This window comes from Erpetoichthys calabaricus, chromosome 18 (assembly GCF_900747795.2).
Source record: "Erpetoichthys calabaricus chromosome 18, fErpCal1.3, whole genome shotgun sequence".
Classification (NCBI taxonomy): domain Eukaryota; kingdom Metazoa; phylum Chordata; class Cladistia; order Polypteriformes; family Polypteridae; genus Erpetoichthys; species Erpetoichthys calabaricus.
In genome coordinates this window covers 36730819-36758208 of record NC_041411.2, presented here as the reverse complement: position 1 = coordinate 36758208, position 27390 = coordinate 36730819, and the positions used below count along the sequence as shown (strand labels likewise).

At 38.1% G+C, this 27390-nt stretch overlaps 1 protein-coding gene across 1 annotated transcript in view; it reads left to right on the top strand.

Moving 5' to 3' along the window:
- Positions 1–27059, top strand: part of rft1 (RFT1 homolog) — a 60239-nt gene extending 33180 nt beyond the window's left edge. Inside the window, exons 5-13 of the mRNA XM_028824743.2 lie at positions 407–508; positions 1053–1187; positions 15242–15320; positions 16337–16387; positions 16890–17020; positions 20613–20757; positions 20946–21051; positions 25516–25765; positions 26508–27059. Of these exons, the coding sequence (XP_028680576.2) occupies positions 407–508; positions 1053–1187; positions 15242–15320; positions 16337–16387; positions 16890–17020; positions 20613–20757; positions 20946–21051; positions 25516–25765; positions 26508–26672 (1164 nt within the window). The 3' untranslated portion in view covers positions 26673–27059. The remainder of the gene's footprint in view (positions 1–406; positions 509–1052; positions 1188–15241; positions 15321–16336; positions 16388–16889; positions 17021–20612; positions 20758–20945; positions 21052–25515; positions 25766–26507) is intronic.
- Positions 27060–27390: the final 331 nt, after the last annotated feature.

Here is a 27390-nt window from a genome sequence, read left to right as displayed (position 1 = left end):
GTGAGAGTTGGAATGTGTTCTTCATCATCGACACTGCAGTCAGAGTGCTACCACATTTATATAAATGGTTACTTAGCTTAAACATTCTCATTCATACAGAGCTGCACGTGGTAGAGATAGAGGCCATTTGGGCATGTAGCCAATGAACAAGGTGTGCCATGAGCTGCAGACAACTCGTGCAAATCTGGTTAAATTTGTACTTTATCAGGTGTCTAAGAGAAGCCATTTTGTGATTCTGGGGTGTCTTAGCAAAATGTTTAAGACCATTGGACTGTTGAAATTCTCAGTTGAGGCCATTGTGCTTTTTTGAAATGCTGCTTCATTTATTTGTGGTAATAATTTAATACATTGCTACATTAGAGATCGAAGATGAAGTTACAAATAGGGTATGTTATTTTCTTTACAGGTGGTTGTGGAAAGTGTCTCAATTATTATGAAATGCCTTTTCACTGTTGCTATGGTCATATTTGCACCACACTGGGGTATCTACCTTTTCTCTCTTGCTCAGGTAAGTTAGTTCTAAAAAATAATGGTTGTTGTTCGACCCCTGTACCCAATTGAGATTTATAGTAGGAAAGATGACCTGCTACCATATGCTACATTTCATTGGGAGTGTTAACTGTTTGAATTGTACATCTACGTTAAATTAAAAAGTAATGTTAAAAATTCTAAATTTAAACAACATTGAATAACTAATGCCCCAATTAAAGGGCATTTTAAATCAAAGCCTATGCCAGGGACATCAGTTAGAAGTCAGAAATCAGCCTTGAAGTGGGTGCCATTCCTGGTCCACATGCAGAACATGGGGTCAGTTTAATTTTAAAACAAAGTTATCAGATACCACTCTTTTGCTGTAGACAACTTTAATCATGGCAAAGATATAACTATTCATTAGGATAGTGAGTATATGATTTTCTGAATAAAATGTAACTTCTGGACACAATACTTTTATATCAAGAGTTTGTGAAGTGAGTTCCCTTGTGGCTTTCTATAGCTTTGCCTGTGGTTATATGCCTATTTCATCACTCTGATATTCTCTTTCAACTCCACAGCTCCTCTACACCAGTGTCTTGCTAATCTTCTATTTCCTCTACTTTATCAAGTTCCTGGGTACCCAGGAGGCTGAGAAGAAGTCTTTCCCAGTGTTGTGCATACGAGATTTGTTCCCTAAGAGAATTGCACACCAGGTAACTTTTCATTAACACTGACCATTGGGGCCCCTTCACACACTTCCCACAACTTGAATAATATATGACACCAATTTAGCTGCAATTTCAGATCCTCCAACATTCACTGACACAGACTTAAATAAAATTTCAGTTTATTACAAGTTGATTGATAAAGGAACGTAATAACAATTTCAGCAAGAGCAAAGTGGAGCACACAATAGGCGGTGAAGCCCTGACACAGGGCAATAGTAGTTGTCGGTGGCCTAAAAATGGCTTGTATATCACCCCCACATTAACAATTCTATTTTCTGGAGATAACCACTGTCAAAAAACTATAAAATGTACAGGGTGAGCCGAAAAGAAGTAACCACATTTCAAACGTTTATTCTACAAAAACGCTACAAGATAAAATACATTTCATTATGACACAAGAAAGGCTGTACAAAATAGATTTTTTTCACTGTGTTTTAAAAAATGATGTCTTCAAGGTGGTGGCCATCATTAGTGATGCACTCTTCATGATGATTTCTGAAGGCTTGTATGACTTGTTTGGCCATTTCAAGGGGAATAGCAACGATATCGTGGCGAATAGCGTCCTTGAGGGCTTAAAGTTTTTGAGGCCGGTGTGTTTATACCTTTGACTTGAGATAGCCCCACAAGAAGAAATCTCTTGGAGCGAGATGTGGCGAATTTGAAGGCCACCCAACATCGCCGTGCAGGTAGATCAGCTTCACCAGGGAACATCTGTGGGAAAAACTTGCAAAATGTGCCTCATGAGCTATTGCTCCATCCTGTTGAAATCTGGCATCCACCACATCCATTTCTTCCAGTTGGGGCTGCAAAAAGTTCTCTAGCATTTCAATGTAACATTCTGAAGTGATGGTTACCGTTGCTCCCCCCTCCTCAAAAAAGTAAGGGCCTACAATGCCAAATTCTGCAACAGCACACCAAAGTGTAACACACTCACTGTGCAGGGGTCTCTGATGAAGTTCACGAGGGTTGGCTTCAGCCCAATAGCAAAGGTTTTGCTTATTTACGCAACCATTCAAATGGAAATGTGCCTTGTCGCTGCACATGACGATGGGATCTCAATGAATGGTTTGCAGAATATCTGTGCACAACACTCTACGGCTCTCCCAGTCTCTCTCAGTGTGTTCCTACACTACCATCATTTTGTTTGGATGGAAATTAAGGTCCTCATGCAAAATCCTCCTCAAAGACGTGTTGGAAATTCCTAAGGCAGAAGCAGGTTTGTGCGCTGAATGTCTAGGAGACTGCAAAATTGTTGCCCTTACAGTTTGGATGTTTTCAGACATTTGTACAGTCCAAGGATGGCCTGGAGATTTTCTGTACAATGTTGTACACATCTGTCTAAATTTAGCCACCTACTGAAGAATTGTTTTCTGATTTGGGACGTCACCATTAGGAGGAATGCTGAAGTGCATTCGGAAGGCACGTTGTATAGTGATGATGGATTCATTATTTTTGAAGAATGCTTTGACAGTGAAAGCACGGAGCACACCGGACTAAGACATGTTGTCGACTGAAAAACTACAAGGGATTGCCTTTCAAAGGACCCCCACCCCAACCCACTTGGCTGCCTGTATCTCATGCAATGACCTTGAGAAACATGGTACTTCACTTTGGCTCACTCTGTATTATATTATAACCTTAAATATTCAACAGTATCAGCAATTCTTTCTTGACCTTGCTTAATGCTAAATCAGGCAGCCTCTTTTCTAAGTATTTTAAAATACTGAGTTGAAAATCTCTAATAATGCCTATAAAGGTATTTTTATGTATTCTGCTATTCATTGTACATTACTAGTATTTTTAATATGTCTGTAATTTAATCTTTCATTATGCTACATCCACGGCTTAATTTGCTCTTGATATTCTTAAGCTTTTAATTAGCACTTCCATTTTTTAATTAGATATTTAAAAGCATTTCCAGCCTTTTATTGTAATGCCAATAGCCTTCCTAAGATGGTGGTTATTATTATTTTTAAAGGGGATCATGTCATAAATTCTCTAATGTATATGACCAACCTACTCCTTTGTTGATCTCAATTTTATTTATTTATTTTTTAATTATAGTCATCATCATCTCTTTTACGTAATTCTTCCATCTTGGCAATAGTTTGCCTGCTACTGCTTTAGATGAATACTCCACCCAAAAATATATATATTTTTGTTTCTTACCCTGTGTAGTTTGCAGTGATGGCAAAGAAATAATTTTAATCATGTGTTTTAATACAGAACAGTTTTGGACAGAATACAAGTAAATGGTGACCAATGCTGTGGAACAGTAAACAATGTGAAAATCATCCATGGGGGGAAAAAAATCTCATGTTGCTTGTATTGCATCTCCACATGACAGTTACCCTGTTGTATGCTCAAAATGTGCAAAACAAATGCATTTTTACTAGAAAATTGTTAAATAGATATTTCCAGTGCACATCATTAAAGGGAACACGGTCACATGTGATTCACTTTTTGAATGATGATCCGCCTCTCCGCCTTCATCCTTTAGTGAACAGTCTTATTTTCAGTTCAAAAAGTCAATCACATGATACTTTTATTTCCTGTTAGTGATGTGCATTAGTGTTGAAAAACATGCTCATTGTTGTCTCTTCAAAATCTGCCATGGTGGCTTGGAGAAATAAAAAAATCACCCAAGTCGTGTGAACAATTGTAGAATAAATGCCAGATATATGCACTCAATCGACTCAGCAGACTGATTAACCTGAGTGTGGGCTTACGATACCTAGTGGTATATTCAATAACTACACCTTATTCCTGGGTTAATGACCCATTCCAGGAGTTTTTGGGTCCCCCCTCATACAGGCGGTGCAAATGATGAGCCTGCAAAATGGTAGCACCCTTGAAAAATAAATATACCAAACAGAGACGTTGTGTTATTTCCCACGTAATGCAAAAAATAAGTAAAATGAAAATTAATAACACATGGATACAAAATGAACATAATAAACAAATTCATGTTTTGTTGCTGACCGAGGCCTGGAGAGCAACAACTTGCATTTTGCTCTGAACTCAACCCATACTGAAAGACGCTATTCTGTCTTCAAGACGACTGAGTTTGACAGTGAACCAGGCAAAATGGACGAAAAGAAAAAAAAGAGCTAGTACTGGGAGATTAAAAAGTATGAACGTCAAAGCCAAAATGAGAGACAAAAATCATGATCAAAAATTTGTTAGGCAAAATTTCATTAGCAAAAGAGTTTGAAGGAGCGATTAGGAAAGGGCTTTGAATCTGCAACTCATATGAAGAAGTGAAATCTAGGATTATATTTTAACCCCTCATGTTTCACAGCCTTGGAGGGCACACACTTAATGACAGGCACCTTTGCCCGAATGACAGAAGCTCCAAAATAGTGGTAAGCATGAAAACCAACATGATTGACAAAATGGTCAGAAAAAATTATTTAACCATCAATGCAAAGGAGAATCACCACAAGTGGATGCCAGAATCAAACTCATTGACTCAAAAGTATCTCAAAACGAGATTGCAAGAGTTGATACAGAAAAGCATATAAAAATGTAAAAAGAAACTAAGCTTTGTAATTTCTTGCTCATCAAAAACTTAGTATAAATAAACCTATAGTATGGTATCCAACTCAGGTTTAGAAAGCACTTAATAAGATGTTTGTCAGTCATGATTAGATGGTGCTTATCTAGGTGCTATCAAACATTTGCCATTTCTCCTTACGAGACTTGGGGCCTCAAAATAAACAGTGCACAAAAAATACATGATTGAGGGTAATGCTGAAGTTCTAATGAAATGAACATCAAACCAAAATCCTTCCTAATTAATTTTAGTTGTAAAGAGAAGTATTTTTTTAAAGTTATTGCCTTACACTTTTGAGTTTTGAATTCTGGACTGTTTGTTACACACCCCACTGTTCTTCATGGTGGAGCCATGCAACATCTTGCACTCTGCTTATGCACAACACATTGTGCATCAACAGGGCACATCTTAAACTACAAAATTTCACTTCTCATGAGAAAAAGATATAAATAGTAAAAGAACACAAAAAAACTTGAAAACAATATAAAGAAGAATATAAGAGTTTACTTCTGATACTTCATAACAGAGAGGGCTTTCTTCCAAATGTTATGATCTATGGCATGTAAAAATGTTTTTCTGAGTGGACAAACATTACTCACAGCTTATGAAGTTCTATGAAGAAATTATGAAGGTGGTTGTGGGGTTTTTGATTACGGAGATGGAAGTCTCTGTTATTTTGTTTGGATGTTTATTTATCAAAGTTTATATTTTCATTTGATTAAATATTTATTATTATCATTTTTCTAAATAATTCTAAATAAATTTGCTAAATAAATAATAGTAATTTTGATTCTGGTAAGCAGCAGCATTTTTTCGGAGTGTCGTCAAGACACATTGGTTTGTTGCTAGGGGTGTGGCTTCGGAAGGTGTGCAGTGATTACATCCTGATCACGACAGTATAAAAGCCGTCACTCAATGATAAGCATCATCTGAGACTGTATTTTCTAAAGACTGTTTGTGTGTTAGTTAGTTAATAGCATTTTTGCTCCTGAAAACTTTAGTATTTCCCTTTAGATAGTATTTTGATTGCCTGGTTTCGATTCTTTTCTGGCTTTTAAGACCTACAATTCATCTTCTGGTCAATTGAATTGATCAAGTCTGCTCAGTAACCATCTTGCAGCACAGCAGTTATTATTCATTTGGCACAGATGTGGAAACATTCAATCTTTTCTCAAGTTGTCTAAAACATTTCTTTGTATTCTGAAGTATTGAAATAAGTGGACCGTCAATTATAATTTTGTTTGATTTTTCTTTGGGGGGGGGGGGGGTCCAATCATTTCGACACCTATATTTGAAAAAAAATAGCAATATTAATTTGAAAACATTTGCTTTAAAATGCTTGTATTGGAATAAAGGTGTTTAGTTGGCCCATTGTTTTACACATAACATACACTTAAGTATCTGAACTATTGTTTGTTTTAGCATAACTTTGTTAAATGTGACTTAATTAATTGTGAGCACACTGTATGTATTTGTAGACAGTGTTGGTATAGAAAATGTCTAGGAGAGCTATTTCTTTCACACTGCATATCAGAGTGCTTTTAGGGGAAATAAGCTTATCTGTTAGTTTTAGTATGCGACTCTCGTTTTGTTCCATTTGCTGTATGGAAACCAGAAAACAAAATAACATTATCTATCAGTAAGTTCTGCAATGAAACTGATAAGTCTGTTTCTCTGAAAGAAAATCAAGTGAGATAGAGAGCACATCAAGTAAGATATGGACTATGACATCCACCCCATCCCAGGTGAGGCACACACCCTGGGAGGTCCCCTACTTGTGTGCTACACAGACAACACTCCATGTGACACTCCCTGTTTTTGACAGAGATTTGCATGTTGGTTCTTCTAATAAATAAATCTCCTATTGCCACAAGTATTTTTTCCTTCCTAAAGGTGGGCTCTTTATCTCTTTTCACCACCACAGAGTTAAAAAAAATCATCCAATTCTTCTTCCAGTAATTTGAGAATATGTGAGGAAAATGACAGTGTGAATGGTTGTAGAATGTTATTTTAGATATCAACATTTGTTTCCCAAGCAGCAGTTTAGTGTGTCTATTACAAATAAAACACACAAACTCTCAGTCCATGGCTGTGGATAATGTAAAAGCCATATATTGTTTAGAGTACAAAAAAACTGTTGGTATCAGCTTGGATCTTGGAGATCAGGCACCAGAAAGAGTACATAAAGAGTAGTCTGATAACATTGTAACAAATGAGGGAAGAAACTCCACAACTATTTTACTTGAGTGGGTTTTTTCTCAACCACTCCCCCGATCTCCTGTTTCAAGACACCACACAGCTTGAACATGCAGATAATGTGCTGCTTATTGAAAACAACCAAAGAGTTGCCAATATCTCAGTTGCCAGTAAACAATATTTGAAAGAAGCCAAATATATTGCTTGATGACTGCAGTATAAATAGAGAAGATATTACCAACCACATTATGTGGAGAGCTTTGGAATTGCATAACATTTCATGAGGTCATAGAGCCTACCTTTAACTGTTTCTCACTCCATTGCTGTTAATTCATGTGGTGAGTGACATTCCTAATTTCAGAATTATTATCTTTATGATATGAGATGATTACAGCATGGTTTAAAACCGAGCAGGGAATGTTTTGCGATTGACCCAAACCACACCTACCAACCTCATTCGGTATTTCCATTTATACCCCTTCCTTTGACTATTGAATGCCAGCACCCTTGTATTAACATATTTCCACTTATCGTTATTTTGGGGAGAACCGTAGCATAAAATTCTAAAATAACTCATAATGCCCTCTAGATGGGGGAAGCAGTCAAACCCCTGGCTAGTCAAAAAGAGGGCAAATGAATGAATCTATATATATATATATATATATATATATATATATATATATATATATATATATATATATATATATATATATAGTATAAAAGATTTATTAGCATAAAAAAATATCCCTGAAAAGCCATGAAGCTCTTAAGAGTACAGAAGACAAAGTCAAAAACAGAGCGCAAGGTTAAAAATCCAGTGACTTTACGAAAGCACAGAATAATTGCAAAAGAAATTCACCAATGCCAGTGCATTCAAAGAACCTCAAGGGACTATGGGTTTTCCTCAGCCATTATAGGGAGGAGGACAGTCCCTTGACAATGGTGGGCAAGTGGCTCTGCCTCTTGGGGGAACACTCACAAAACAAATGGTACATAAGAAAGGATACATAGACATATAGGGTGAGTTATCATACCATACTAGCTGTGGATCAAGACCAGACTTTGTAGTAGGTCCCTAAGACGAGATGCTCCTCAGCTCTAAGATCACTACTGAATCTTGCTTTGTTACGTTTTTCTTCTTGGTTTACTCACTGGCCATCTGATAGTCCTTAACCTTTTGAACCCTTCCCTCCCCAGTGTTTTGACACTATAACCCTAACCTCCCCAGCAATTTTCACCAATTTTGAAAACCAAAAGTTTTAATTTGTAAAAGTTAAACTTTATTATATGATAATAAGCCACAATGTTTTAACAACAGATTGATACTGTAGAACAAGCTGTATCACTTACAGTCTCGCAGTTTTCATCATTTTTTTTTTTTTTTTTTTTTTTAAACCATCTATTCTACAGTCATGGGCGGGCACGGTGGTGCAGTGGGTAGCGCTGCTGCCTCGCAGTTAGGAGACCTGGGTTCGCTTCCCGGGTCCTTCCTGCGTGGAGTTTGCATGGTCTCCCCGTGTCTGTGTGGGTTTCCTCTGGGTGCTCCGGTTTCCTCCCACAGTCCAAAGACATGCAGGTTAGGTGCATTGGCGATTTTAAATTGTCCCCATTGTTTGTGTTTGTGTGTGTGTGTGCTGGCGCCCTGCCCGGGGTTTGTTTCCTGCCTTGCTCCCTGTGTTGGATGGGATTGGCTCCAGCAGACCCCCATGACCCTGTAGTTAGGATATAGCGGGTTGGATAATGGATGGATGGATTGTACAGACCTAACACACAAAATTGCACCTTTGAGTGATAATGCTTCAGAGCTTTTTTCAGTGGCAGAAAGAATGTGCAACAAAACTTCACGTGATTTTTGCCATCTTTCGATTAATCTCCTCACATCTCCCATTCTCCGCAGGGTTCTCACTGCTGGCATCAAGTACCCAACTTCCTCAGGTACGGCACAACCCATTGCAGGGACAGTAGCAGGTGTGGAGTTTGACTGGGGTGATACTTCTGTCACACCTTAATGCAAATGTCCTAAGGCAAGCTCAGGGACTAAAAAAACCTCCCATGCAGCAGAAGGCAAAGGTTGTCTTTGCCTGCTTGTACTTCTATGTGCACACTAAGCATCCATACAGCATTAGATGAAACTGGCAGAATCTTTCAAAGCACACTTTATGAACCAGTGGATGAGCAATTTCTTAATTAAGGACACAGACTCTGTGCCTTTTTACTGAAGATTAATGGCTAAATATGTGTTAATCTGTATTTTTTTCTTCATTTCCTATATTACATAATATAAATATTTACTTGTATCATTTGTCTGTTTCTGTGGCATTAAGTTAAATATATTTGATTCAGTATCATGCTATACTTTAGTTGAAATGTAAATATAAATACGGTTATGGTTTGCATATTTTTTGTGGCAAATTTCTGCTTTTTTATGTCCTTAACAGTCTGCCTGATGCTTGCAGAATTAATTTTGTAATATTACCCACCGTACTAACTCTGTTAAACCTGCTCACAAGGTGGTCTAAGTTAGTAAGCAACTTTGTTTCTCTTTTCCAACTTCAAGAAGTACACTGCAACTGCACTTCACCTTAATCTTGGTCTGCTGCTACTCCACAGGCACATTGCAACCGTGCTGAACTCGAAAGTTAGTGTTGCAGTTTGGCTAAATGTGTGTATGCTTGGTGCACTATGCCAAGTTTACAAGGCTCAGTTCAGGTCTATAAATGTGGATCGATTGCACTGAAATTGTCAGTGGCTTCAGTTTAGCTAATCTGACAATAATAAATAAATCGGTAATAGGGACTAGTCGTCATAAAAGTCATGATCAGTGATATTTTCATACAAACGATGTAGCTCAAAGTGGTTTATATAATGAAGAAAGAGAAAAAAGACAAAATAAATAAGAAAATAGAATTACAAAACACTAATTAACATAGAGTAAAAGTAAGATCCGATAGCCAGGGAGGACAGAAAAAACAAAAAAAAACTCCAGACGGCTGGAGAAAAAAACAAAATCTGCAAGGGTTCCATGCCACGAGACTGCCCAGCCACCTCTAGGAATTCTACCTAACATAAATGACCTCAATCAGTCCTCATTGTATTCAGGGTTCACATGGAAGAACTTGATGATGACAATCATGTGGACTTCTGGCTTTTAATCCATCAATGTACGGACATCATGGTGCAGAAAACCAGAAAAAGAACAGAAGAGAAAGTAGGGGTTGGTACGGATTATGGAGCCACCAGGAATGATAATGATAATTAAATACATATACAAAGCATCAGTCAGTCAGTCATTCTCCAACCCACTATATCCTAACACAGGGTCATGGGGGTCTGCTGGAGCCAATCCCAGCCAACACACGGTGCAAGGCAGGAACAAATCCAAGGCAGGGCTCCAGCCCACTGCAGACAGAGTATCAGGATTAAACTAAAATGAAGCTATGAGAAAGCCATGTTAAAATAATGAGTTTTTAGCAGTTTTTTAAAATGCTCCACCATATTAGCCTGGTGATTTTCTATTGGTAATCTATTCCAGATTTTAGGTGCATAACAGCAGAAGGCCGCCTCACCAATTCTTTTAAGTTTAGCTCTCGGAATAATAAGCAGACACTCATTTGAAGGTTATGATTTGGAGTGTAAGGTGAAAGACATATCGAGATATAGGATGGAGCGAGATTATTTAAGGCTTTGTAAACCATTAGCAGTATTTTAAAGTCAATTTGTAAATGACGCGTAACCAATGTAGTGACATCAAAACTGGGGAGGTGTGCTCGGATTTTCTTTTCCTAGTTAAGATTCTAGCAGCTGCATTCTGCACTCGTTGCAATCCATTGATGTCTTTTTTGGGTAGTCCTGAGAGGAGTGCATTAGAGTAATTTAGCCAACTGAAAACGAAAACGTGAACTAATTTCTCAACATCTTGCAATGTTAGAAGAGGTCTAACTTTTGCTATATTTCTTAAGTGAAAAAATGCTGTCCTAGTAATCTGATTAATATGTGATTTACAATTCAGGTCAGAGTCAATAGTTACCCCTAAATTCTTTACCTCCGTCTTGACTTTTAATCCTAATGCATCAAGTTTATTTCTAATAACCTCATTATATCCATTTTTGCCAATCACTAAAATTTCTGTTTTCTCCTTATTTTGTTTGAGAAAATTATTACTCATCCATTCAGAAACAGAAGTAAGACATTGTGTCAGTGAATCAAGAGTGTTGGGGTCATCAGGTGCTATTGATAAATTCAGCTGTGTGTCATCAACATAGCTGTGGTAGCTCACGTTATGCCTTGAGATAATCTGACCTGATGGAAGCATGGAAATCAAAAAGAGCAGTGGACCCAGGATAGAGCCTTGTGGAACACCACATAAAATATCATGGGTCTTTGAAGTATAATTACCACAACTAACAAAGAATTTTCTACCTGCCAGGTAGGACTCAAACCAATTTAAGACCCTGCCAGAGAGGGCCACTCACTGTCTAAGGCGATTTCTAATAATATTGTGATCAATGGTATGAAATGCGGCACTCACATCTAAGAGGATGAGAACAGACAAAACGGTCTCTGTCTGCATTTACTCACAAGTCATTTACTACTTTAACGATTGCAGTTTCTGTACTGTGATTTGTTCTGAAACTTATCAAGAATACCATGTTTATTGAGGTGGTCATTAAGCTGCATAATGACTGCCTTCCCTAGGATTTTACTTAAGAAAGGCAGATTAGAAATAGGTCTAAAATTTTCAAAAGCAGAGGAGTCAAAATTATTTTTCTTCAGCAGGGGTTTAACTACAGCAGGCTTAAGACAGTCTGGGAAGACCCCCGTATCTAATGACAAGTTTACTATGTCAAGAATACTTTCAATTAGCACGCCAGATACTTCTTTGAAAAAACTTGTTGGTATTGGGTCAAGGACGCAGGTGGAAGGTTTCAGTTGAGAAATTATTTTATATAAATCAGGTAAATCTGTCCTGGTGAAATTATTATTATTACTACAAAAATGACTTTTTTTGGTAAAACTGGGAGTCAGGGGCAGCAGGTTCCTTGAAAAGAAACAGTAAGTGCGTGTTGAGTAGAAGAGCATTCATGGGTGATACTTCATTAAAACAATCAGCATTGGGGTGGTTTTCCACCTTTATTGTACAGTCATATGAAAACGTTTAGGAAACCCCTCTCAGCCTGCATAATAATTTACTCTATTTTCAACAAAAGATAACAGTAGTATGTCTTTCATTCCCTAGGAACATCTGAGTACTGGGGTTTTTACCGAACAAAGATTTTTAGTGAAGCAGTATTTAGTTTAGGTATTTAGAAGAATGGTCAAAAATACCATCCAGAATCCAGACACTCATCAAAGGCTATAGGAGGAGTCTAGAGGCTGTTATATTTGCAAAAGGAGGCTCAACTAAGTATTGATGTAATATCTCTGTTGGGGTGCCCAAATTTATGCACCTGTCTACTTTTGTTATGATGCATATTGCATATTTTCTGTTAATCCAATAAACTTGGCATGTCATATATTAAAAGGAAGTTGCTACTTTGAAAGCTCAGCCAATGATAAACAAAAATCCAAAGAATTAAGAGGGGTTCCCAAACTTTTTCATATGACTGTATTTATTGATTATTCAAATATCCCTTTTTATTTTTTATTATTGTTATTATTATCATTTGGTTCACGCTTTTATCCAAAGTGTCTTACAACATTTTTGAGATACAAGTGGTTACATTTCTTTTTTTTTTCCACTTGGAGCACAGACAGGTAAAGGTCTTGCTCATGGTCATGCAGTGTCAGTGTGATTTGAATCTACAACCTCAGGGTCCAAGCCTTACATTTACTAATTATTCCTCATTGTACTGACAAAATGACTTACCATTTTATGCTCACATTAGTGTAAAGCATTCACAAGAATAGTTGAGATTTTTTTTCATTCTGCTTCACTCATCTTTTTATTTGATTATTTGTCAAAAACAATATTGAAGATGTAGCACAAAATGGTGGAATGGGATGCAGCCCACAAACTAAATAAAAAGGCCATAACGTGACCTGACTTATCTACTCAAAAATAGGCCTTATCCCAGGTATGCAGACCCCAGACTCTAGAGTCAGGCTTTCAGACCTGCACTGGCTTTAATAGTACAGAAATACTTTTAAATGTCCCAAATACACAAAACAGCCTTGAGGTGTATTTAAGGGTAAGGATAAACTGTAAATCCTCCAGCTTGAGAAGAATGTATTTAAATAAACAGAATGAGAACAAAAATGAAAAAGGACAAAATAAAGCCAAAGGATTTGCTTAAAAAGGCAATTCAATGCAAACAAGACAAAATCTACAATACAGTTAACAGCATCCAAAAATGTGAAGCAAAAATCTAAAAATCATAACAATAATTTGAAATAATACTCACTAGGTAATGCACTCTACAACAATCATAATGAATCTCTGATGGAGACATCTCTTTAAAGGACGTTTTTCACAACATAAGACATTTTCACATCTTTTGCCATTATACAGTATTGGTCATTATTGGCTTCTGTTATGTAATACAGTAATCCCTCGCTATATCGCGCTTCGACTTTCGCGGCTTCACTCTATCGCAGATTTTATATATAAGCATATTTAAATATATATCGCGGATTTTTTGCTGGTTCGCGGATTTCTGCAGACAATGGATCTTTTAATCTCTGGTACATGCTTCCTCAGTTGGTTTGCCCAGTTGATTTCATACAAGGGACGCTATTGGCAGATGGCTGAGAAGCTACCCAACCAGAGCGCGTATCACATATTAAATAAAACTCCTCAAATATATTGTGAGCACGGGGGCTGTTCGCACCCCTAGAGGATACAGCCGCTCCTCAAGAAATGCTGAAAGATTACCTTCACATTGCTCTCTTCCTTGCTGGGCTTACATGTGGCTGCTTTGTCAAGCGATATGCTTCCTGCACGGTGCTTCGCATACTTAAAAGATCAAACAGTGCATATTGATTTTTGATTGTTTGCTTTTCTCTCTCTCTCTCTCTCTCTCTCTCTCTCTCTCTCTGCTCTGACATTCTCTGCTCCTGACGGAGGGGGTGTGAGCAGGGGGGCTGTTCGCACCCCTAGACGATACAGACGCTCGTCTAAAAATGCTGAAAGATTATCTTCACATTGCACCCTTCCGTGCAGCTGCTTTGTCAAGCGACATGCTTCCCGCACGGTGCTTCGCATAGTTAAAATCTCGAATGGCACGTATTGATTTTTGATTGTTTGTTTTTCTCTGTCTCTCTCACTCTCTCTGACATTCTCTGCTCCTGATGGAGGGGGTGTGAGCAGAGGGGCTGTTTGCACACTGGCCTAGAGGATACGGATGCTCCTCTAAAAAATGCTGAAAGACTACCTTTACATTGCACCCTTCTTTGCGGATGCTTTGTCCGGCGGTGCTTCGCATACTTAAAAGCCAAACAGCCCTAATGATTTTTGATTGTTTGCTTTTTTCTCTCTCTCTCTCTCTCTCTCTCACATTCTCTGCTCCTGATGCGCACTCCTTTGAAGAGGAAGATATGTTTGCATTCTTTTAATTGTGAGACGGAACTGTCATCTCTGTTTTGTCATGGAGCACAGTTTAAACTTTTGAAAAAGAGACAAATGTTTGTTTGCAGTGTTTGAATAAAGTTCCTGTCTCTCTACAACCGCCTGTGTTTCTGTGCAAATCTGTGACCCAAGCATGACAATATAAAAATAATCATATAAACATATGGTTTCTACTTCGCGGATTTTCACCTTTGGCGGGGGGTTCTGGAACGCAACCCCCGCGATCGAGGAGGGATTACTGTAAACTTATTTCTCTACATTCTGTATGAAAACATGAAATCAAAAATTTTTCCTGGCCACCATTACAAAGTACACATACTAAGTAACATATAAAAAAAGATGACCATTGTAGGTCAGTATGAAATCTGAGGGTGGTCCCATCATAGTGACATCATGTTAGCCCACCTCTTTGGGTTCCACCCATAGAATGCAAGGAACATAAGTAAACCACGTAAATACACAATAGATAAATAAACAAAACAATATTAAGAAAAAGTTAAGTAACAAGGTAACTGCTCCAGTAATTTCAGATGGTGTCCCTAAACCTTCTTGAGCACACAAGCACCTCCTGTGGGGAGCCAGGAGATCAGTTTAGGGTAAAATGCTTAACTGAGAGGAGAAAGAGAGGCCAAGATTTAGAGTGAAAAAGTAGGAGAGTCGAAAGATGAAAGGGAGAATGTCTTCTTCCAGTCTGATTTGTTGTCTGCCTGCTTGTGTCTTTAGGCGCTGGTAAACTGGAGGCTGGCCAGGCTTACATGGAGCTTCTTCAAACAGTCCTTTTTGAAGCAGGTCTTAACAGAGGGTAGGTGTAGTAATTATTGCAATTTTTACATATATATTTTAAGTTATCCTATGGTTTTTATACTGTGCAGATTCAGTTTTGAAGCTTTTCTTATCATTTTCATTTGTTTTGGAAAAGTTATACTTTTTTATTTACCAGAGAGTTATTTGTTTAAACGACACAATAAATCATGTGCCCACAACAATCACATGGGTTACGTCATAGGATGTAATGATATAAATATGGCGGTGGCCGCATTGTACCTTATCCCTGAGATGGATAAAACTCTCCAAAACAATTCTAACATTAGTTATCTTTCAAACTAATAGGCCCTAGTATCAGGTTCTGTTTCTGTGTTCAACTCTGAACTTCACTTTGTCCGCGTGTTTTGTTTGCCTGATAGTTTGGCCTCTTTTGTTACTGACTTGGTTTCTCTCTTAAGATACTCCTAAGCTCACATAATCATCACCTGGGTTTTTCTCCACTCATGATAATCCTTGGACATGGTGGTCCATTACAGTAGGAGTCTTACCTTTCTCTGGCGAAGCAAATTCTTTGAAAAGTAAAAAATGTGAATTGTTTATAACAGTATCTCTTGGGGGAAATTATCTATCTATCTATCTATCTATCTATCTATCTATCTATCTATCTATCTATCTATCTATCTATCTATCTGTCTGTCTGTCTGTCTGTCTGTCTGTCTGTCTGTCTGTCTGTCTGTCTGTCTGTCTGTCTGTCTGTCTGTCTGTCTGTCTGTCTGTCTATCTATCTATCTATCTATCTATCTATCTATCTTCTTTGCTTTTTTTCTATCATCATTAACAATACCTTAACAAGTGCCTGTTTTTAAGTGACAATGTTAAATAATTCTACATATAATAAATTCAGATGAAAATGTTCTGCTCAGGAGCAAAAGGGGGAGAAAGTCTGTAGCATAATATAAGCATCAGTTTCATTTTCCACCACTTGACATTTAGGTTGCACATAGTATAGAGATTTTAGCTCTGTATCTTACAACAAAAAATTGTTTTCTTTAGGTGAGCGGTATGTTATGACCTTCTTTAACGTCCTAAATTTTGGAGACCAAGGTAAGTAGAAACAACTGGTCTGTTGCCCTTTTCTAGTTTGTGAGGGCAGTGTGCTAATTCAGCTACCGCCCTTCAATTTTGTGAAACTGTTTATTGAAACTGTTAAGGTATTTTTGTATTAACATTCACCTTCTTTTCCTCAAGTGGGACAAGGCTTCTGTACTCTTGATCCACAAACTCCACTAATATATTTCCTTTAAGCCTTTTTAATTGATTTGTTTCTCCAAATAAGGTTCTGAGACAGTAAATAAACTTATTTCACACCTTGGTAGCTATGATAACCTCCAAGACCCTAGAGAGTACACAAAGTGGAAACTGGAGGCCTTTTAATTTTCAATGAAATGCTTACTAGGCTTGGCCCGAGGCAAGTGCTAAAGAAAAATATAACACAGTACAATATTGATATAATTCTTCAGTACTAAGATGTGACTTGTTAATGTGGTTTATTAAAAAGAGTGGTTTGTGTTCAGTTTGCTAAAGATACTCTCTGTCTCCCTCACAGGAGTGTATGATATTGTGAACAACCTGGGCTCTCTGGTAGCAAGGTTTGTCTTCTTGCCTATTGAAGAAAGCTTTTACATCTTCTTCGCTAAGGTTTTGGAACGTGGAAAGTCTATTGGCCACCAAAAGCGGGCAAGTTTATTAGTCTTAAAACATCTAAATCTGTGATCAACCAACATCTGGATGTCAAGAATTCTTGAGGTCCAGACAGATCAAGACTTCAGAGCAGTGTTTACACAGTAGTAAAGGCAGATCAAAGATGTAATTGGAGTCCCATACATAGAACAGACAAGTGATATCTTTTGTTCCTAATCTTTATATCGATCAAATCAAATTTTATTTGCTACATACAAATTATACATACCTTAAAATATGCAGTGAAATGCTTAGATACTCAACTCCTATGACTTGTGCCTTGAGATTAATATAAAGGGACAATAACAAAACATAACTTCATGAATTCAAAATGAATAATAACACACAAAGACACTCGTTAAGGTTCTGGGGCACCCGTAGGCAAACCTCATAAATTGTGAACAGTGCAAAAGGTGCAAAGAAAGTGCATGTTAACGCTTCAAGACTAGCCCTGATGAATCAGTCGAGTCTGCCCCAAGATGGTGGTGGTTCCAGTTACAATGGTTTCTGGGAGGAAGAGGCAGTTACAGGTGAGTTGTCTCCAGAAGTGACATCATGGATGTCGGTATGTCAATCTTCCTTTCTTCAGAAGGGAAGAAGAAGAGATGCCGTTATTGTATTGCTATGTAAGCCTGTAAGTTGTTCCCCAAGCACACATGTGTGACTATATACAGTATATATATATATATATATATATATATATATATATATATATACATACAGTGGAACCTCAGTTCACGACCATAATTCGTTCCAAAACTCTGGTCGTAAACCAATTTGGTCGTGAACCAAAGCAATTTCCCCCATAGGATTGTATGTAAATACAATTAATCCGTTCCAGACCATACGAACTGTATGTAAATATATATTTTTTTTAATTTTTAAGCACAAATATAGTTAATTATACCATAGAATGCACAGCGTAATAGTACGCTAAATGTAAAAACATTGAATAACACTGAGAAAATATTGAAAAACCGAGAAAACTAACACTGCAAGAGTTCGCACTATAGTGCTAGGAACCGCTCGCTAAAAACACTTTTTTTAATGAGTTTTAAGCACAGGGAAAAAAAATGAACATTTGAAAAATCTGTAATTTAACAAACCACCAAGAAAAGTAACATTGCAACAATGCAGGCTACGAACCGATCACTGGAAACAAAAACAAGCCTTCTCTACCTTATGCGTCCCTCCCTCTCTCGCTCGCTCGCTCTCTCTTTCTAGCGTGCCTGTTTGTGTGTGTGCGTCTGTCTCTCTTTTGCGAGCCTGGAGCGCCTGTTTGTCTCTCTAGCGCACTCCTGTGTGTGTGCGCGTCTGTCTCTCTCTCGCGCTGCCTGTGTGTGTGCACGTCTCTCTTTCTCTCTCTCTGGTGCTGCCTGTGTGTGTGTGTGCGTGCGTGTCTCTCTTTTGCGAGCTTGGAGCACCTGTGTGTCTCTCTAGCGCGCTCCTGTGTGTGTGTGCACACCTCTCTCCCGCGCGCTCCTGTGTGTGTGCGCGTTTGTCTCTCTCGTGCTGCCTGTGTGTGTGCGCGGCTCTGTCTCTTGCGCTGCCTGTGTGTGTGTGCGTCTGTCTCTCTCTCCTGCTGCCTGTGTGTGTGTGTGTGTGTGTGTGTGTGTGTGTGTGTGTGTGTGTGTGTGTGTGTGTGTCGTGCTCTCTCACTCTCTCTCTTGCTTGCTGCACAGGAAATGCACAGGGAGAGACTGAACATGTACAAACCGAAAGGGAACCTGGCTTGTTCGTATACCGAGTGTGTGGTCGTGAACCAAGGCAAAAGTTTGGCGAACGTTTTGGTCGTAAACCGATTTGTACGTGTACCGAGACGTTCGTGAACCGAGGTTCCACTGTGTATATATATATATATATATATATATATATATATATATATACACTGTATAATTAATTGAAATAATTACAAAAGGAATCACAAAAAGGTAAAGCATGGCAAAAAAGAGCAAAATTCATTCAAAAATGGTATGCCTAAAGAATGGCAACTCAAAGTAAATACAGCTAGTCTGTAATCCTATTGACGAGAAATCCAAACAATACTTCCAAAATGATCCTTCCTCCTCAACATTTAATGACTCTCTGAAGCATCCAAGCCCTCAGGCAGAATAGAGAACAGGTAAATGAATCACTGAAGGATCCACAATCTCACAATATACTGTACAGGCTGTGATGTCAGGGTGGCCATACCTCTTGGGGTTCCACCACTAAAACGCAAGAGAGGCAAAATAATAAATAATACAGTATATAGATAGTAAATAATGACTGAATAGAGCAATTGATCCAAAAATACATAAATATAATAAACACAAAAATAATACTTTAAAATAAACAATGAAAACACAGAAATTGAAAATGAACATAAGCCAGGGAACACACACTGGTTGAAACATGACAGGGTCCAAGTGAGTGTTTCGCCACTTCCAACACTAAACTGGCAAAACTTATGAGGGTTCAAAACTTGTCTAATGTGGCAGAATAAAAAAGCACTGCTAAGTTCTTGGCCATATTTGATGTTTTTTAATGTTTTACATTTTTTTCACTAAATAGGTTAGATTGGTGCGTCCGATTTTATTTCAACATAAGCAATTTAAAGTTTCAGTTTTTTTTTTTTTTTTTTTTTTAAAGGATAATGTATTAAAATGACATTTGCTTTCAGGGCACTCTTTTGGCTAGATTGGTTCAGACTTTCAGTGTCTTTTACACTAAAGATTATGTTCATCAAGTTTACTGGAGAATAAATATATGCAGATTTAGATAAGCAAGGTAGTAAATGGAAGGACATAAGAATATATTCTCTTTAAAGCATGTTTGTTTTAAACAAACATGTTTATTTCTAATGAGCACTACAGTCAAATACCAAAGGTACAAAGATGGCACTTGTGAAACGGTCATAGCATTGTAATACACAAGACTAGATTATAATACACTTTTAACATTTGTCATATGCACGCAAGTGTCATGTATAAGAGCTTCCATAAAGGTGCTTTATATGTGCACTTCATTGCCTTCTTTTTGCCTATATAAAACCATAAATGAAGTTTTGCTCCTTTTTGTGAAAAATCTATTTACAGATGAACCCATGGGAGGCAGCTGGAATTTGTTTTTCTTGAAGAAGAAGAAGGAAGTGAAAGAGTAACAAAAGAACCTAAGCCACCACACTTTGATTGCCAAAACACATTCATGTTCATATAATTCTTGATCCATGTTACACTTAATGTTTTTTTCACTGCTTATGATGAATGATTTCCATAATCTGCTTTGGCAGTGTTCTTAGTGTGCACTGTGTGTGCTGAGAGGTTCCTTATGAACCATTCTGGCACATTTGTATCCTGCTCTCCCTACATTTTTTTAATTCATACAGTAATCTTTTTATAAGATTGGCAAATATAATGTCTGTAAGAACAGTGCTTTTTTATTTGGGCCTGGCCCTGTTTTTATTAGCTGCTCTGCTTTGCTTATATACGCTATTTATTTTATAGGATCATTAGCAGCTGTGCGAAAAAATTAGCTTCATGCATTTGTTGTTCTTGATAACTGATGTATCCTCCTGTTTAAACATCTCCTCTTTGTGTCCACGGTGCAGGAGGAAGTGGCCATGGCATCATCTGTCCTGGAATCCCTCCTCAAACTGGTTCTTCTCATAGGCTTGACCATCATGGTGTTTGGCTATGCCTACTCCCACCTTCTGTTGGATATTTATGGAGGATCTCTGCTAAGCAGTGGATCAGGTTTGACCTGTTCCTGTTTTAATTTGCCATCTTTACAATGATATTTGTCAATTTTTATAAGCTGTATTGTAAAAACTATAAATGGATGGAAAGCAAAGATTTCGGGTTTTGCCTGTCTTCTCATGTTGGTAACTTGAAAGTGCAAAACTGGTAAAACTTGATAGCTCTGTGCTGATTTGTCTTTCCAGGCCCTGGACTTCTGCGAGTCTATTGCTTGTATGTTCTTCTTCTGGCAGTCAATGGCGTCACTGAATGTTTCACCTTTGCAGCGATGAGTAAAGAGGAAGTTGACAGGTGAGTTCCTATGTAAGATGCTAAACTTTAATTAGTTTGCTAGTTACAAGATTAAGTAAAACTGTATGAATCAATATATATACAGTACTATGCAAAAGTTTTAGACAGGTGTGAAAAAATGCTGTAAACAAAGAATGCTTTCAGAAATATAAATAATGATTGTTTATTGTTATCAATTTACAAAATGCAAAGTGAGCGAACAAAAGCAAAATCTAAATCAAATCAATATTTGGTGTTACTACCTTTTGCCTTCAAACCAGCATCAATTCTTATAGGTACACTTGCACAAAGTCAGGGATTTTGTAGGATTATAGTCAGGTGTATGATCAACCAATTATACCAGACATTTGCTTATGATCATCAATGTCACACGTAGGTTGAAACACAGTCATTAACTGAAACAGAAACAGCTGTGTAGGAGGCTTAAAACTGGGTGAGGAACAGCCAAACTCTGCTACCAAGGTGAGGTTGTGGAAGACAGTTTCATGTCATGGCATGATTGAGCACAGCAACAAGACACAAGGTAGTTATACTGCATCAGCAAGGTCTCTCCCAGACAAAGATTTCAAAGCAGACTGGGGTTTCAAGATGTGCTGTTCAAGCTCTTTTGAAGAAGCACAAAGAAACGGGCAATGTTGAGGATCGAAGACGCAGTGGTCGGCCAAGGAAACTTAGTGCAGCAGATGAAAGACACATCAAACTTATTACCCTTCGAAATCGGAAGATGTCCAGCAGTGCCATCAGCTCAGAACTGGCAGAAACCAGTGGGACCCAGGTACACCCATCTACTGTCTAGAGAAGTCTGGCCAGAAGTGGTCTTCATGGAAGAGTTGCAGCCAAAAAGCCATACCTCTGACGTGGAAACGAGGCCAAGCGACTCAAGTATGCACGAAAACATAGGAACTGGGGTGCAGAAAAATGGCAGCAGGTGCTCTGGACTGATGAGTCAAAATTTGAAATATTTGGCTTTAGCAGAAGGAGTTTGTTCGTCAAAGGGCTGGAGAGCGGTACAATAATGAGTGTCTGCAGGCAACAGTGGAGCATGCTGGGTTCCTTGAACGTTTGGGGCTGCATTTCTGCAAATGGAGTTGGAGATTTGGTCAGGATTAATGGTGTTCTCAATGCTGAGAAATACAGGCAGATACTTATCCATCATGCATTACCATCAGGGAGGCATATGATTGGCCCCAAATTTATTCTGCAGCAGGGCAACAACCCCAAACATACAGCCAAAGTAATTAAGAACTATCTTCAGCATAAAGAAGAACAAGAAGTCCAGGAAGTGATGGTATGGCCCCCACAGAGCCCTGATCTCAACATCATCGAGTGTGTCTGGGATTATTACATGAAGAGAAAGAAGGATGTGAGGAAGCCTACATCCACAGAAGATCTGTGGTTAGCTCTCCAAGATGTTTGGAACAACCTACTAGCCGAGTTCCTTCAAAAACTGTGTGCAAGTGTACCTAGAAGAATTGATGCTGTTTTGAAGGCAAAGGGTGGTCACACCAAATATTGATTTGATTTAGATTTCTCTTTTGTTCATTCACTGCATTTTGTTGATTGATGAAAATAAATAATTAACACTTCCATTTTTGAAAGCATTCTTTGTTTACAGCATTTTTTCACACCTGCCTAAAACTTTTTCACAATACTGTATGTATGTATATATATATATATATAATATAGTACACCCCTGACATTTTTGTAAATATTGTATTATATATTTTCATGGGACAACACTGAAGATATTACACTTTGATACAATGTAAAGTAGTCAGTGTACAGCTTGTATAACAGAGTACACCCCTAAGTGAAAAACGTCCAAATTGTGCCCAAAGTGTCAATATTTTGTGTGGCCACCATTATTTTCCAGCACTGCCTTAACTCTCTTGGGCATGGAGTTCACTAGAGCTTCACAGGTTGCCACTGGAATCCTCTTCCACTCCTCCATGACGACATCACGGAGCTGGTGGATTTTAGAGACCTTGCGCTTCTCCACCTTCCGTTTGAGGATGCCCCACAGATGCTCAGTAGGGTTTAGGTCTGGAGACATGCTTGGCCAGTCCAGCACCTTTACTCTCAGTTTATCTATCAGCGGCTAAGCGAGTTTCTCTCTTGTTTGTCTTTCGTCCGCGGTTTCACTTTGGAGCCGGAGTCGCTTTCTTTCAGCTTCATGCTGTAGCCTCGTACTTCTTTCTTCTTCTGACTTGTTAACTTGGGGCCGCCTTGCCGGCTCTTTGAGCTTCATACTGTAGCCTCGCGCTTCTGGGCCAGACATACAGACACGCACACTTCCATGCGTAGATGTTTATGTATAAGATATAGTGAAAAACTGTAGGCCCACAAATTGTTTTAGGCAATAGAAGATAAGATCACACATCTTTGAGATTTAGTAAATTGTTCAGAAAAATTTCTTTTTGTAATTTGTGAAGGTAGCACATATACTGTTTAGGGAAAAGAAACAAAAATATGTTTTTTATTGTATAAAACATCTACAGTATCTACAGCCATGTGAGAAAGAAATTATACCAAATTAAATTTTTTTCTTTAATTAAATATACTGTATATGGACATGGTAAGATTTGGTCTTCATTTAGACAGTATCTTTAGATTAAGATGATTCCAACTGGAAAATACAAAAAAACGATCAAAAATCGACTCTGCAATAATCTATTCAAAGAAAATTGAACAGATACTGTATGCCAGGGCAAACCTTTACATTCACATGCTTTACAGTTGGTATCATGTGGTTCTCGTCATATGCCGTCTTTGTTTTTTGTCAAATATGTTCTCCTATACTGTGACCAAAGTACTGTATTTTTCCCTTGTCTGTCCAGAGCACATTGTTCCAGAAGCCCTGGTTTTGCCCAAGTGCTGTGATAAGAATGACAGTTATATCAAAAAGGTTTGAGGCAGCCACCCATACTGTATATTGTGCCCTGACTGCAAAAGGTTAATTTTTATGAGTTGTATTGAAGTCCAAAACAGAACTGACTCAGGTTGGATAAAATGGCGGCTTAAAAGGCTGTGGTAGGAAGTGACGTCCTCTGGACTGGAATCAGAAGTGATTTCTCTGGGACTGGAAGCGACGTCATCTGGAGCTCCTGAACCGGAAGTGACAACAACAATGGCATCGGTACTGGAAGTGACATTATCAGTAGTGCCAGTACCAGAAGTTATTTCTTCATAACTGCCAGCACCTAGAGGGATTTCCTGAGGATAGTCTGCAGATGACGGAAAGAGAGAGTTAGTGCAGATCGCCAACCCCTGGTCTGTCGTAGTATTACTGTTATTTAAGCCCTCTAGCTGCCGCCCATGTTCACGTGTGTGACAGTGCTCATGAGTAAACTTTAGTCTTGCACTGATGTTCTCTTAGGATAGCAAATATTTCTAGCTGACACACCTCCCACGTCAATCTAATTTGTGCAGCCTGTTGTCTAATGGCAGACTTGTGCACTTGGACATTAACAGTGGTAGGAGCAAGAGCTCCTTTGAGGTCTCATAATGAAATTCTGGGTTCTTCCTCTTTCAGGAGTCTCTTATGTTCTGCTCTCAGACTGAACTTACTGGATTCACATGTTCTGGACAAGTTGGCAGTTTTTTGACATCTCTATATGTAGATGATCTTGCAAAATGGTTAGTTTCCAATTGGCATGAGGATTTTTTTTAAATTCCAACCCAGACTCCTAGGCACCTGTAACCTTTTTGAAGGCCTCAGTGAGCTCTTTCAGTTTGGGCTCGGTGATAACAAAAGAGTAAGAGCAAACCCAACTATGAGAGACGGGTTCAGACAAAATCCTCCTAATGAGGTTCTAATCATTTGCATCTGATCTGGTGCGGCTGATTCTGTTTCGAGGTATTTGAGGTAGTTATAAATGTAGGTGGTTTACTTAATTTTTCCACATTTTATTTAAATTTTACAATGGACTACAAAATGTAAATTTGGCATGATGCTTGTTTTACAATATCATCTTTATATATGCAGATACTGTATAAATAAAGATCAAATCTTGAAATGTCCACATCTCTCTATTATAAAAAAAATCTTGGGAGGGAGACGAGACATGATCCTCTCGGAAGACACTTTGACGTCACACGAGACAAGGCAGTGAGACAAAAGAACAGCTGCTGTACAGGCTTTTAAAAATGAGCGACGCGCAGCACAACAAGAACATGCAGCTCGCCAGCAGCAGCAAGTCAGCAGATGATCTGAATAACTGAAAATAATGTTCAAATAAAAAATGAAAAAAAAAAATATGATGCAGTACTTCAGAAAACCCAAAATGATAAAAGCTGTGAATAAAAAGAAGTTGAAATGTGCGTGCAGGAATTTTTTAAAATGCACAGAATCATACACTTGATTTTTCTTTCCCATCAAGCTTACTCTTAATAATTATTTTTGCAGATTTGCTTCTTGGAAGCCTGTTGGCAAAGTCTTATTCTAACATGCTTTTCTTTCGACAGGTACAACTTTGTGATGCTGGCCCTGTCCATCTGTTTCCTTTGCTTCTCTTATTTCCTGACCTGGTGGCATGGCAGCGTCGGCTTTATCCTCGCCAACTGCCTGAACATGGCACTTCGAATTGCACACAGCATTCATTTTATTCAGCGTTATTTTGCGCCCAGCACTCATCGGCCTCTAAGCAGTTTACGTCTTTCACCGATATTGGTTTTGGTTTTTCTTGCCAGTGGTTTAGTGACTGCTTTTTCTGAGGTAATCTCCTTTAAAAAAAATGAACACTTAAGAAAAGATATTTCAAGTTGGTTAACAATTGTATGTTTTGCATGATACAACTTACAGTTTATGGTAATAAAATGGGCTGCTTAGTGCGATGTACTTGCACTTTTCTTATTAGTGGAGGCATTGGATTAGGAGGTAAAATGGACATGCTTGACTTCTCAACAACAGTATAAAGTAAAGGCGCCATGCCATCTCCTTTGACCAGGGACTGCAATGAATTAGAGTTGACATTCTTGTTACCCACAGTGTAACCTGAAGGGGATGTCACTCTTCTTAGATACAATTTGAAATGAGCAAGCTGTCTTGAACAGTAAAAGAAGAGCTGCTATCTTTGTTTTTTCTCTGAGATGAAGGAGACATGTTGTCCTCTTTAAAAATAATTGGAAATTAAAGAGACACACCATCATTTTTGGCAACAGTCTGAAATACTAGAGCCTTGTTTTTCCTGGCAACCAGTTGAGATGAAAAATGCATCATCTTCTTCTTCTCATGTATGATCTTCTACTCACCTTCTATATAGTATGAAGGAGTCTGAGCAGAAATGGTCAGCTGCCTACATTGAAGAATTGTAGATATCCTTCTTGACTTTGACATTGTTTAACGAACACAGCCATCTTCCTTGGCTGTATTTTGAGCTGAATGAGATGTCTTGCATGCTTCTAGATTGGGTTCTAATTTTACTTGCCTTATAACAGGCTCCATTTTTCTTTCACAGGTCATCTTTTGCTGTGATGCTGGTTGGCTCCCCAGGTTGGTCCACATTGCAGTTGGAGCAGTGTGTTTACTGGCAGTTCTTATTTGCTCATTTTTCACAGAGACCAAGCTTGTTCACTTCATCAGGACTCAGCTTTTATCCATGTACTCCAAGAAAGAAACCTAAATGAGTCAATGTATTTATTTGAACAATGACTTGAGATGACAATGTTTATCCAAACAACAAGGAGATGAAGACCGGTATGGACTTCTTCATTGTGAGCATCAGACAGCTGAGGCATGATTTTAGCAGGTTCATCCTTTCCAAACCAATGCATCTACTAAACCATGACTGATATGTCAAAGAGTTAAACTATAGAGTCATGGAAGTAGGATAAAATGGCGGGAAGCGGTGGTGGAGACTTCCTCAAGTCTCAGGAGATGCATCATTTCAGTTGTTCTTTGCCTGTTTTTCATAAACAGAATGTTTACCATCCCTCCTTAATCTCTGGACACACGCAATTCTTCCGAAGTTAATAGCAAAATGGTGATTAAAGTAACACCTGCTACCTCGCCACAGTCTAGGATTGTGTTTAAACCTCACTCATCTTGTGCGATTCATTTTCTTATATTTATCTTTTATTTGAATTGCATCATTTTCTACTTTTTACCAGACTAACTACTGAACACCAACATCAGCAAAGAAAATACATCTGCAAGAGCTGCAATTATATAAGAAAATATAATTAAAGGCTTCTAATTAGAAAGTTAGGTAGTGTCATTTTCTCTCAGAGTCTATCGTTTCATAATAAATACCAGATATTTTATAATTTATAATGTATATAGTGTGTGTGTGTGTGTATATGTATATATATATATATATATATATATATATATATATATAT